Source organism: Brassica napus, chromosome A2, assembly GCF_020379485.1.
Source record: "Brassica napus cultivar Da-Ae chromosome A2, Da-Ae, whole genome shotgun sequence".
Classification (NCBI taxonomy): Eukaryota; Viridiplantae; Streptophyta; class Magnoliopsida; order Brassicales; family Brassicaceae; genus Brassica; species Brassica napus.
Window position 1 is genome coordinate 10,107,816 of NC_063435.1, and position 13,372 is coordinate 10,121,187.

Consider the following 13,372-nt stretch of genomic DNA (forward strand, 5'->3'; position numbering starts at 1 on the left):
TTCTAGTACCTAATATAATAAATTTTATTCATAAAAATATTGTAAAACTGATATAAAGTATAAATATATATATATATATATATATATATATATATATATTCTTTACATATATATATGTATATGCATATAACATATCGAGTTAGATATATGTTCTTAAAAATATTAGTATTTTTTATTTGCTTCTTTTTGGATATTGTATTTTAGTATTTGATTTGTTTCGTAGAGTTACGAATATCCAGATTTTTTGGTTCAAATCAAAACTGATAACAAATCGAATCAAAATTTAAGAATATTTTGTTCAACTTTATCCGTAAACAATAAAAATAATATATATATATATATATACAATTTGGCTTTTGATTCGTTATCTATTTTTGTTCGAACCGAAAAATCCAGAGTTTTATTAGAACCATGTATGTGAGTTTTATATTAAAAAAAACACAAAATACATAATGTGAACACATTTATAAATATAGTGTGAACGCGTTAGCATACTTATTATCAAATCATTGTGAGGCTGCCACGTGTCTATTATAGTGTGAATGCATTTATTACAATGCTTCTCTTTTAATATATAAGGGATTTTACTTTGAGAGAGAACCTGATGCTTCAGATTGTTCGAAGTACCATTTGTTAAACAAAAAAACAATATTGCTAAAACAAAACTAAAATAAATTTAAATGACAACAGTAAAGAAAAGGGAAGTCAGATAAAGAAAAAGATCGTCCCTGATGAATAAATGAGGCAAGGAAAAGAGAATTTAATAAGTAAGGGAACCATATCAAAACCAAAGTGAGTCTTTTTGAATCATTGCATTCAGAATTAAGATCTGTGAATGAATCAACAGGGTTGGAAAAAAAACATTAAGTCTTTGTAGTTTACATTGTATCTTAAACTTGACAAGCAATTATCGAATCTCAACCAGGACGAGTTAGTCTGGTGGTAAACGGCTTGCGACTGCAAGTACGGCTCCGGGTTCGACTCACACTAGCCACCAGGAAATTTACATGCGGACTTATTCTGGCGTCCGAGACCGAAGACCGTTGCTTTGACCCATTCTTGGGTATGCGTCCGTGCCGCTAAAGGGTTCGGTCTCTAGTCTGGAACACTACGGTGAGACCAGGACACTCGGTTATCAAAAAAATTATCGAATCTCTCTAACTAAAATGTACTGATAATTTGTACAGTCAAACTATAGTTTACATTGTATCCTAAACTAGTATCGCAGGCAATACCGACAATGAGGCGTTACTTTATGGTTATTTTCTTCTAATTTGATGTGATGTTTGGGGAAGATAAAGATGCAACCCGATGTTGTTGCATAAAAAAGTGAGCTTACGAAGCCTAAAGTGGATAGGGAAGATCTTAGAATAATATATCTATTATATGTACTATTATCTATGAAGTGATTTAGCTGATTTGTCACGCTCTCTATAGTTTTAGCTAATTTTGCTTATTTGTCATATTTTTATTAGTTTTAGATTAAATTATCAATTTATTAATTTAAAGAATATAAATATTTCAGTTTCTAATTAATTTATTAATTTAAATAATATAAATATTTCGAAATTTCTAATTGGAATTATGATTATAATTATTTTAACTTTCACAAAAAATTTATTAGTTTTTAGCTTAAATCATTAATTTATCAATTTAAATAACATAAATATTTCAAACTTTCTAATTGGAATTACAATTATAATTATTTTTAAAAAGTTTGGACCAATTCTTATTTTCATATGATGTAAGATGTTTTAAACTCTATAATTTCAATTTTTTCATTCATTTAGTTTTTAACATCTATATTTATGTACTTTTGATATTTGTTTTTTATAGTTGGGGTTCAATACTATGAGAAAATCGGTTTTGTTACATGGAATTTGGAATTTTGAATTAAGTATTCTGAATTACTTCAGTAGTTATTTCACGTGTATATTTTATTACTGTTTAATCTATAAGAAAAATATGCTTTGATATTAAATTTAGAGAATTGCCTATGTAATCATGTTATCAACATATTTTAATGATTTAGTTTCTAAAACGGCTAAAATTAAATATATTTTTAATGAATAATTAGATTTATCAGTATATAATTAACCATAAATTAACTTTAATAATAAAACTATCATCATCTATTGTTTCTTTTATTAAAAGTAAACTTATGAAATATTAAGATAAGTCAATGTATATATTGATCAAGTAAACCAATGAAATATTGTCATTATCTCAATTCGTTTTTTTTTTTTAAATCTTCAAAATTATCAGCGAACTTTAGTTTTTATTTACTTTTTATTTATTTTGTTCTTATTTGGATTTTGTGTTTTTTAGTATTTTTTGGTAAGTTAATTTATGTTTATGGTTCAAAAATACAAAGTAGATTAAGAGAAACTAAAAGTTCACATTCTTACTTTACTTTATTATGTGGAATATTTGATATGTTATTATGATCTTATGGTCTCGTAGTTTTATAGCTTTCTTAAAAAGACGTAGGTTGAAAAAAAAAATCGAAGAGAACTAAAATGATTAAGAATATAAAGAATAAGTTTTCATGATGTTTAAATCATAATACATATATTACTAATTATTAGTAAAACGATCATGTCCGCATGTGCGGGCAAAATACCTAGTCAATAATATAAAAAATCATTTTTAAAGAGAAAATAAAACAATGTATGGGTTTCTTTTAGAAGAGTGTGGGTTGCTCTGTTGTACATATGTTTTGCCAAAGTTTAATGCTTTATTTGAGTAGTTTGCTCCTGTAAGCTGTAGTAATGGAATAGTACCAACGCCTTGGGTGGCCACGGCTCCGGTTCACTGTGTTCCTGCCGTTAACCAAAAAAAAATAACGAAACCACTTTCCTTAGCAACAAAGGAATTTTGACAACCAGAATCCACAGCATAAAAGGACGTAAACTTGAATGATTAGTATTCAAACCCATTATCACAAAAGTTAAAGGCATTTATTTTGAAGTACAAATTGTGAAATCAAGTAAAAAGCATTTGATGGGTGAATATGCCATATTTGAAACCAGATCAGAAAAGAAGGTTAGGAATCCTTTTTATTTTTGTTTGGACATCTGAAATTTCATTAAATACAAAGAAGGATACATTGTCAAATATATATTGCCAACAGAAAAAAAAAATCTCAGAAAAATCTTTGAAATCAAAACTGGTGAAAAACGAAAATTTTCTACAGACTGAAATTTCAGATGATATTTCAAGCAAAAAGTGTTATTTAATCCAAAATAGAAAATAATTTAAGAACGAATCAAAACCGGGACTTGTAACTAATATCAAACAACCATTATACTGTCACTTATCTTTTTCATGTTGTTTTGTTCAGAAATGAACATGCGAAATAAATAAAACTATTAGCACCATATTAAACTGGCTTATAACCAAATCATATGATTAGGCTAGGCAGTTTGTAGATGGTGAAAACAGAGAATGTCACTAAACATGTTCACTGGGATAGTTTAGGAAGGTCTCTTCGAAACCCGTAGTGGGCGATTCTCGAGTCAAGATTGTTGGAATGACAAGGATATAGTTAGACAAAAGCAAAGGACAAATGTACAATGATGTAGGGAAACCAATGAAGAAAGATACTTAACTTCTTAGCGGTTTTCGTGTACCGAACTCTTTTGTACAATCATTCTCTGATTCTTCCAATAACAGCCTTAATCTTACTTATATTTCCAAATCAATGTTTTTTATAAGTGAATTTAAATTCTCCAGGGACCCCATTGTGCGCTTTACACTTTAAAGCTCCCCTCCAAATCCCAAGAACTGATGATATATAACAAGACTATATCTACAGGAAGGAACACACATGAAAGCAGAAGGGATACAATCCCATTGTCATTATCTCTAACCCTCTTCTTTTTTTTTGAAGAAGAAGAAAAGAAAGATACTCTGATTCTTCTTGTCTCCCTAAGAACAGAAATGCTAGGTTACAGTACAAGAATGATGCTTTGTCTTCTTGTCTGCATAGGATTACTATCAGACAACAGATATAAGGTCTCAGCCCTGAGAAATAGAGAGTTTTTCCTCAGGCAAATACAAGGAGAAGAAGCTAGAGTTGAGCCAGGTGAAACTGTTAAGCTAAGGAGCATTGATATTCATTCTAGCCACAACCGTGAAGGTCAAGGAACGCTCATCGGACACCGGCGCATTCTTGAGGAAGTTAACCAGAGCAAAGTTAAAGTTGAGAAGACACAAGCACAAAAGGATCAGACAAAGGACTCGTTCCAGTCAAGCAAGAGACGTGTAAGACGAGGATCAGATCCTATTCACAACAAATCCCAGCCACTTTCTTGAGTGGCAATGTGGCACAACAACAATCAAATATAGAAAAGAAAGGCGCAACGATCAAAACCTTATCAAGCTGGAGGTAGGTTAGTTGTTTTTTTCTTAGGTTTTGTTTTCAAGTATAGGTTTGATAAACACACAGAACATTGGCTGTTGAAGGACAGCACCGTCTGTTCAGACACAGCAGTCACCAGGAGAATACATATTTGTTTTTCAATACATTTTTTTGACTAAAAGTGTTCACTCTTTTGTTTGCATTAGTTCTAAGTTTCTGGATAAGTTTTGTTCTTTTCTGCATTGCTTTGGCTCCACCAAAAATATATCTTGTGTATATACAATAGCTCAGAGGTTTTGATTGTTTACAACATTTTGAGCTTAAAAGGTAACCAGTTATATCTTTCTAACAACTTATCAACAAGTGAAAATTGAAAATCCAAGAAAATCAAAGTTCTCTAAGCAAACCCTTGCCTGCAAGAAACCATAAACCTAGATTTGATCGAACAGAGAATTTTCCGGTTCAAATGTTATATTCCTTGCTTCTCTCGTGGATAAGATCGGATCACTGATGACACGTAGCAGTAAGATGAACCTTAAAGCAATTGCAGTCACACGAATGTTTTGTTTCCAATAAATGATTGGAAGTGCAGTGTCTACATGCGATGCGAGTATGCGACCCAACTACGGATCAGTCGTCTCGGCCTAGACGTTTAACCGTTACTTGAGAGTAGATATTAATCATTATCTGCATAATTTAGCTATTAAGCCCAGTCCACAAGAAAAATATTTATTGGGCCTATTCCTCCAGGTGTTTTGTGCTCGACGGCTAAAGCTAGAAGAATTTCATCTTATTAAACCTACAAGAAAAATATTAGCATGGTAAAAACTAAAAATAGAAACACTCATCAACAAACATATGTTGATATCTATGGAATTTTGGCTAGTATAGTTTGTATTAGTAAGGAACAACTCTCTCGTTATTTTTTCTATCGTTTTTCTCTAATATTTCGTCATCAAAATTTGCTTCTCCAGCTTATGCAGGTGGACTTCCTTAGTCATAGCGTAGACCGAGATTTCTCTTTGTTCGTAGTCATCTCTTTCAATTGGTTGTAAAAAATTGTAGTTTAAAACTAAGATTTGCAGATACAATTATTGATTTAGATGGTTAGATATAAATCACTCATTTTACCTCTAATCAAGCTCCAAATGCGCCAAATGCACCAAATGGCATCTCCAACACTTGATATGGACTTACGCATGAAAATAAAATCTAATGATGTCTAAATACTATTCTAAATGATCAATTATATATAGTTAACATCATGCAAATTCATAAAATATCACATATCAAAAAGAAATTGGGCTCTTGGACATCTAGAGCTCCAACTATGGCAGATTAGCTGACCCTAATCTCCTAGGTTATCTTGGGTATAAACGGAGTTTTAAATGTATGCTCCGGAACTTTTTTATGACATGGAACTATTGGGATATCAAAGGAGCGAAAATTTCATAGGAAGATCTGTCTACGCAAAAATCTAAGGGAGGTATAGGCCTCTGTGACCTCATCTCTTGGAATAAAACTCATGAAGTTAATTTGGATGTTTTTTTTCAGAGCTGGCTCTCTTTGGATGCCATGATAAGGAATACTTATATCTCGTCCTCCTTTTTTAGGATTTGAATGATAAAAGCTATGCTTTCTATTGGATGTTTAGGAAGATCTTCAGTTTGCCCCCAAAAACTACTTTTCATCATAACTGAAGTAAGAAAATGTGTCTCTGCACTGTTTTGGTGAGATCCTTGGATCCCTTTTAATCCATTAAAGTATTTCTTCGCATCGGAAAGCATATTCTCCCTTGAAGTCTCTTTATCTTCAACAGTGGCTGACTTGAAATCTGATCATGGCTGGATTTTTCTACATACTAGACCACACAAGCAACTTCTTCTCTTCTCCTACATTTTCTCTCTTCAATCGTCTACTGGATCAGACTTGGTAATTCAGTATGTGGGTGATTCAAAGAGTAAATCCTTCTCTATGTTGGTGTGGAATAACCTTTGAGTTGTTTGGTACCAGTAAGCATTGGGCACCTTTAATTTGGAAGGAAACTACTCCAAGACATGCAACTACTACTTGGTTATTCATCCTAAATCGGAACCCTACCTTTGATCGCTAGCTTTATGGGATGCAGAGATGGAAACTATTTGCCTGCAATGTGGTGAATGGGAGGAATCCCATGACTATTTATTCTTTGAATGCTCTTTCTCGTATGTTATTTGGGATACTCTATTGAACAAGTTATGCTTCTCATTTCTTTTGCCTAGAAAAATATCATGTTTGGTTGTCTAACCCTCGTGTTGACTCAAGAGTTAAATTGGTGGTTCTTCAAGCATAACATGCTGCCACTTGTGAATTCTAGCTTGATAAGGTTAAGAGGTTGCACGATGGATTATCTATGCCTTTTTGAAAGTTGTGAGATATATTATATCATCCTTATGAAATAAATGTTCAGCAATAATCTCCTCATATCATGCTTTTTGAGCATCGCTTAGCAAATTTCTGATTCAGCACACCATAAATTTTGCTTATGTTTGCTCTTGTTCTTGTTTGTCATCTTGTTCTCATCTATCAGTGTAGTCTAATTTTTCTTTATTTTTTCTTTTAATTTGATGTCTGATTGTACCATATATTTTATAATTTAAAATTAATAAAAAAAACTTTTAACAGAAAGAAGAAAACAGAACAAAATCAAATAATAACCATAAGAAGTGAATTCTCGAAAGCTATGTAGTATCTTTTGGTCATATATTTTGTACTATAAAACATTAAATTTTCCAAAATTCTCCATTTTAACATTTAACCTTAAGTTTGACAGAAATATATGAACATATATCATGGACAATTTTATATAACGTTTTGTTATCTACTTTATAATATTTTCAAGTTTTGAAAATGTGAATTTATATTGGGGTGGTGGAAAATATCATTTTTGCATTTATAAAAGATAATTCGACTATTTTGACAATTTTTAATATCAATTAGTTTCTATTTTAAGAAAAACTAATTTGGATACATAATTCATATGTATTGAAAGAAAAATAATTAATAATTTGACCTACTAAACTTAATTTTTAAATGTTTTACAATTATTTCGTAAACAAATTTATTAGCTGAAGTGTTTATGTTATCCAAATTATTTCTTTGACTATTCCGCTATTACAGTGTTCCCATACAAGTCATGTTTACAACGTGGCAAATAATCATTACAATTAAAAATTAGACATGCTAGATATAAAAGTTACGCCAAAATGGTCCGTCCATAATTATTCGACATCTAAATTTCGGCTATACTTGACGTTTTGTTCCAATCCTAGTGGCAAAATTGCGTGATGCGCGTGCCATTTGGTCATTGACAAGATCGTTAGGACAATGTTCAAATCCATATTAATGATGCTCTTTGACCCATGAGTCTTATAATTCAGAGCTTAAAAGATTCTAATTGTAAAACCTAATTAAATAAATTGCTACATCAATATCATGTCAACGAAATTATTAGTAGAGTTATAAACTCGATTATTATTGTGTGGTTAAAATATCGCCGATAGTTGCGATTTGGATCCTAATTAGGCGTGATTGGTGACTAGGTTTGTCATAAACGACAAAACGTAAACCTACTTTAATTTGTCATATTCAATATATCTGTACACAGAACACTGATGTAAATTTAATTAGCTTTTCCATCTGTTGATATATATCTTCTTCTTCTTTTTATATTATATGCGTTAATTTTTTCTTCTCAATTTGCGTTATACTCTTGTAATGTAGCTACACATTCATTCGTCTAACTGGAATCATGTGTATCAACGCGAAGAGTCTATAGAGAACCATGGATTCGCCATTTCCAAGTTAAAGCAAACTTGACCACTATAATTGTAAAAGAGTTAAATTATCTTAGTTTCAAAAAAGAGAGAGAGTTTAATTATCTTAACAGTACACTACTCAAGGCTCGAGCTCTAAGTAACGTACACTCTTAAGACCATCTCCAACTCATACCTATTTTTTTTTTATAATTCCCATAAAAATAGAGTAATTATATTATAGAGTAAGTTTTGCTCCAATGGTTTAATCTATAATAGAATTACTCTATTATAAAGATTTCATTTTTTCACTCTATATTTAGAATAAAAAAGTGAAATCCCCATATTTTTTCTTCTATAATAGAATAATTTTATTATAGAGTAAACAATTGGAGTAAAACTTATTTTATAATAAAGTTATTCTATTAGAGGAAAAAATATGTACGGATTGGAGATACACTTATAATTTTTATAGAAGTTCGATAATTGATTAAGAAAAGTAATGTTCGATTATAATTCTTTTTTTATTAGAAATTTTAAATAATCCCAATATATAAAATTTTACAATAATAATTGAAAGTGATTAGAAGAGAAGGACATACAAACACAAACTACGACACAAAGCTAATTAATAAGTAATAACGTAACCAAGATGCAAATGAAGACTAAATTGCGGCGCCACCATAATGAGACGAAGAGGTCGGTCGAACGATAAGAATATCTAAGATAGTGGTTAAGGAAATTATACATAATTTGTATGATTAATTACAAAATGATGTTTGGCATTTGTCACGGCAAACTTTTATTTACTCCATTATTGCAAAGTATGAAGCATTCACTGAAAACAAATACTCAGTGTTTCTAATGCCACAAATGACATGTAGCACACTTGCACAAATCAACTATTTTGGAGTCTTGGAGAACACGTAATACCTATACTAGAAAGAAAAATAAAAACGACTCTGTAGTACACTAAGATAAATCGGTAAATGGGGAAAATTTCCGTTTTAGTCTTTTAGACCTCTAAACCCAACAATTGCCATTATATAAAACAAAATGAAATAAATAAAAATACGTCCCATATAACCATATTAATTGTATGACCGTTGACAAAAAAATATATAGAAAAGGGTGAAATTGAAGCAGATAGAAATACAGGGGTGGGACAGAAAAATTTACAAACATATGGTGCTCTAGCGTGAATTTTCATAAAGAAGAAACTGTATTGCAGGGCAGCTGGAATTGTCCTTAAGTACGATGCATGTAACGGGCATTTGCCACGTATACACTCTGGACTCAATCCTTCCCTCTCTCCGTCGAATATATTCCTCTCGACCAACAAGTTACCCACTGGTGAAAAAGTGAAAAATCTTACAAACGTCCCGTATAATCATTGAAGAAAAGCTTGTGACGCGACTCAATATTCTATATAGTCTATTAACGTATAAATAGATATCAAAGTGAATATAAGTATTCAAAAAAACAATTATCTGTTTCACCAAAATAAGAAAAAGTAAAAAGAAAAATTGAGTTGTAGGTTTTCATTTGATGGTATACAGTAAGTTTATGTGTGTTTTGGACGTTTGTAGGTACGCACTTATTGCATTTTTAAAGTCTTAATTATATTTCATCACTGCCATGTTCTTTACCGATATAATTACATCATCGTCACATGCACTTACTTATATTTTCAGTTTAATACTAATATATAAATAAAATAAATACCACAAAACCTAATCTCCTCTTTAACTACGTTAACCAGAAATGAGTTAACACACTATAAAAGACAGAACATAAGTAAAGCAATGGATTTGTCTTCAAAACACAGACAAAGGTTAGTAAACTCTACTATCACCGGTGAACTAACCGTCGCCGGAGAAATGGGTATCTGTTACAAAGAGTGTTTGAAAAATCACGCGGCCAACCTCGGTGGTCACGCGCTCGACGGCTGCGGCGAGTTTATGCCGACCCCCACCGCAACACCCGCCGATCCTTCCTCTCTCCGATGCGCCGCTTGTGGCTGCCACCGTAATTTCCACCGCCGTGACCCTTGCGACCATCTCAATTTCCTCCCCGTGCATCCCACTTCCTCTCCCTCCGGCACGGAATCGCCGCCGTCTCAGTCGCTTCACCACGTGGCCTCCCCTGTTCCTTGCTCTTACTATGCTTCAGCTCCACATCACGTGCATCTCTCCCTCAGCTCCGGTTTCCCTGGACGGTCAGATCAAGATCCGACGGCTGTAAGATCGGAGAACAGCTCAAAAGGAGCAATGAGGAAACGGACCAGGACCAAATTCACGCCGGAGCAGAAGATGAAGATGAGAGCTTTCGCCGAGAAAGCAGGTTGGAAGATCAACGGCTGCGATGAAAAGTCGGTGAGAGGTTTCTGTGGCGAGATTGGGATTGGGAGAGGAGTTCTTAAAGTATGGATGCATAATAATAAGTATTCACTTCTCAACGGGAAGAACAGCGAGATCTTGTCTATGGATCATCCTCGTCTTTGTCTGAACACTCACAGTTGTAACAATGGTGGAGAAGACGGAGACACCGTTGATGGGTCTTCGTCTTCTTGATCAGCTTTGGTGAAGCTAATTAGAATACTTAAATCTGGGGTTAAAATTATAATTATGAGCGTTAACCGTTCTATCTTATAATAGTAAGTTCTAACATGTAATGGATCAGCGATATATATGCAGTTTAAAAATATCAATGATCTTTTCAGGTTTTTACTTTTATTTTTGGTTTGAACGTGATATTCAGAGATCCTAATTACTACTAATTTTTTTATCAAAGGTTAAAGTGAAAAATGTCACCATTCTAATTATAGTAAGTACATGATCCCCAATTACGATCGAGGAAATCAAAAGATTCGTTGGTTTATTTTGTATACTATCTTCATTATTATTCAATGTTATCTTCTGTATTAGTGGAAATAATCTCCTGAGCTTTTAGGGTTAAGTAAGTAGATAGTTTGCTTAATTATGATACAACGTGGTTATTAAGATGGCAACAAACTATGTCGTGGCTGAATATGATTAGAGCATCTTTGCGGCACTTTTTGTTGATTTATTAGTGTATTATAAATTTTATAAAGTTATAAAAATGCGGGCTTATCTTCATTTTCTTCTCACCTTTCCATTTAAGGACAAGCTTCGGACAACAGCAATCTCGCTTACTTATCCTAATTAAGGATAACATAGATGTTACGATCAAAATAATAGGAGTACTATAGTATAACTAGGTGAACTTGCGCGGAATGAAAACAGGTATGCATATTATATGTTCAATTTTTTTTACATATTATTATTTATTTTGTGTCCATTACATATTATTCCCTTTGTATCACTTTAATTGGGTTTTAAAGTTTTTGTACTTGGATTAAGATAATACAAACTTCTATACAATTTATCTTGGTTATATAAAAATATCATTAAATGAAATTAGTTCAACCAATAAAAAAATATAGTATTTTGCAATTAGTCATAAAGTTTAAATGATATTAATAAGAACATCAATTATTTTAAATCAAATTTTTTTCCTCTAAACAACATTTAAAGTGATAAGGAGGGAGTATGAAATAATAAATATATTGAATAATTGAGAAGCGAACAACTATAATGTATATAATTAAGTTGGAGTAATTAAATAAATCAAAACAATTCCTCTTGTCTACAATCATTTTTATTGGTAAATAAATAAAAACAATCATTTTATTTACTTATAATTAAATTTAAATGATATCGACATAGATATATAGTATATTTTAATATAGATATTTATTAATTGAAGCTATCTACTCATATAATTTTATTAACATTTGTATATTTGTTGTACCAAAAAAAATAAACCATTAATAATAAAATTTCCAGTGTTAGATTTTTAATAATTTTAGTAATTTATAATCATTTTAAAAAATACATACAAATTTTAAAATTAAAATATTAAGGTCTTAATTTTGCAATGAAAATTTTGAAATTAACATATTTATGTATTTTATATGGTATATAGTTAAATTTTAAATATTAAATATATATATATATAATCTGAATATCTATTAAATGAAACTTCTTATTCATATGATTTATAATCATTTATATCTTGTTATAACAAAAAAGTTAAACCATTGATCACAATTTTTTAATGTGAGATTTTTAACAATATTAGCAATTTATAGTCTTTTTTTTTTAAATTCAAAAATATAACATATAAAAATCTAAATTATTTATTATATGATTAATGTGATTGTTTATTTTATTTTTAATAATATAAATTAAACAAAAATGATGAAGACTATAAAAATTGTTATCAAATCTTTATTATTCAAAATCATTATTATTTTTATATATATGTTAATCATTTTAGATAATTCCGTAGTTTTTATTTAAGAAAAAAAAGAAAATATTTTTTACACTACTAATCAATTTTATATTTACTTTAATAAAAGGTATAATATATGTTTGGATGAACCACTAATTTTTTTAAAAAAATATAAAAATCATTTTAGTGATGACATGTAATGCTCCTCAATTAATATTTAAAGATACTCTATTCAAGTGTCTGGCTCTCCCTGCACCACTGATCTGTTGTCCAATGATATTAAATATACATTTTACACTTTTATGTATTTCTTTTTTTATTGTGGTAAACATTTTATTCTCGTCTTTGGAATTTAGTTTATGGGGATATATATGTTTCCGCTAGCTATTGTATTAGACCATGTATTTATCCTTGAATGAAGTTATCCCTATTGTGAGTGGTAAATTACATTTTATGTACTCACCAATAAGAATGAATTCAAGTGTATAAGCCTAGGTTTCACATTTGGATATCTATCTAGATTCGGATAGGATCAGTGGAGAAGATGGCATTTGCCCCTATAAAATGTACAAATCTTTTGTAACTTAACCAAAATCTAGTTATTTGCCCTTATTAAAAATTATTATGTTTAAGCCTTATACTTATATTTATATATGATTTGCCTTCTATAAAAAAGGTTCTCAATATCATCCTTGGATCGGATATTTCAAATTTTTGCACTTTTGGATTTATCCTCTTTAGTCCTTGTAAGACCCGATCCCGGCCGACCAGGCCGCGGTCGATGCCTCACGTCGCTCGGTCTATACACTGACCGAACCTCTAAAAATTTTGCCCTTTATTTAAAAACATCGCCCATAGGCGAGGGCTAACTCAGATCTTAGCTCAAGACTACCTTAGT

General features: G+C 31.0%; 2 protein-coding genes across 2 annotated transcripts; both read left to right on the forward strand.

Annotated features, from left to right (window-relative positions):
* The first annotated feature begins 2,809 nt into the window (after positions 1-2,809).
* On the forward strand, positions 2,810-4,707 carry LOC106420714 (CLAVATA3/ESR (CLE)-related protein 45-like). The gene has a single exon (XM_013861550.3). It carries the CDS (start codon positions 3,790-3,792, stop codon positions 4,315-4,317), a length of 528 nt encoding a protein of 175 aa, XP_013717004.2. The 5' UTR covers positions 2,810-3,789; the 3' UTR covers positions 4,318-4,707.
* A 5,193-nt stretch (positions 4,708-9,900) lies between these two features.
* On the forward strand, positions 9,901-10,892 carry LOC106420703 (zinc-finger homeodomain protein 11). Its single transcript, XM_013861540.3, has one exon. It carries the CDS (start codon positions 9,963-9,965, stop codon positions 10,728-10,730), a length of 768 nt encoding a protein of 255 aa, XP_013716994.2. The 5' UTR covers positions 9,901-9,962; the 3' UTR covers positions 10,731-10,892.
* The last annotated feature ends 2,480 nt before the right edge of the window (positions 10,893-13,372 follow it).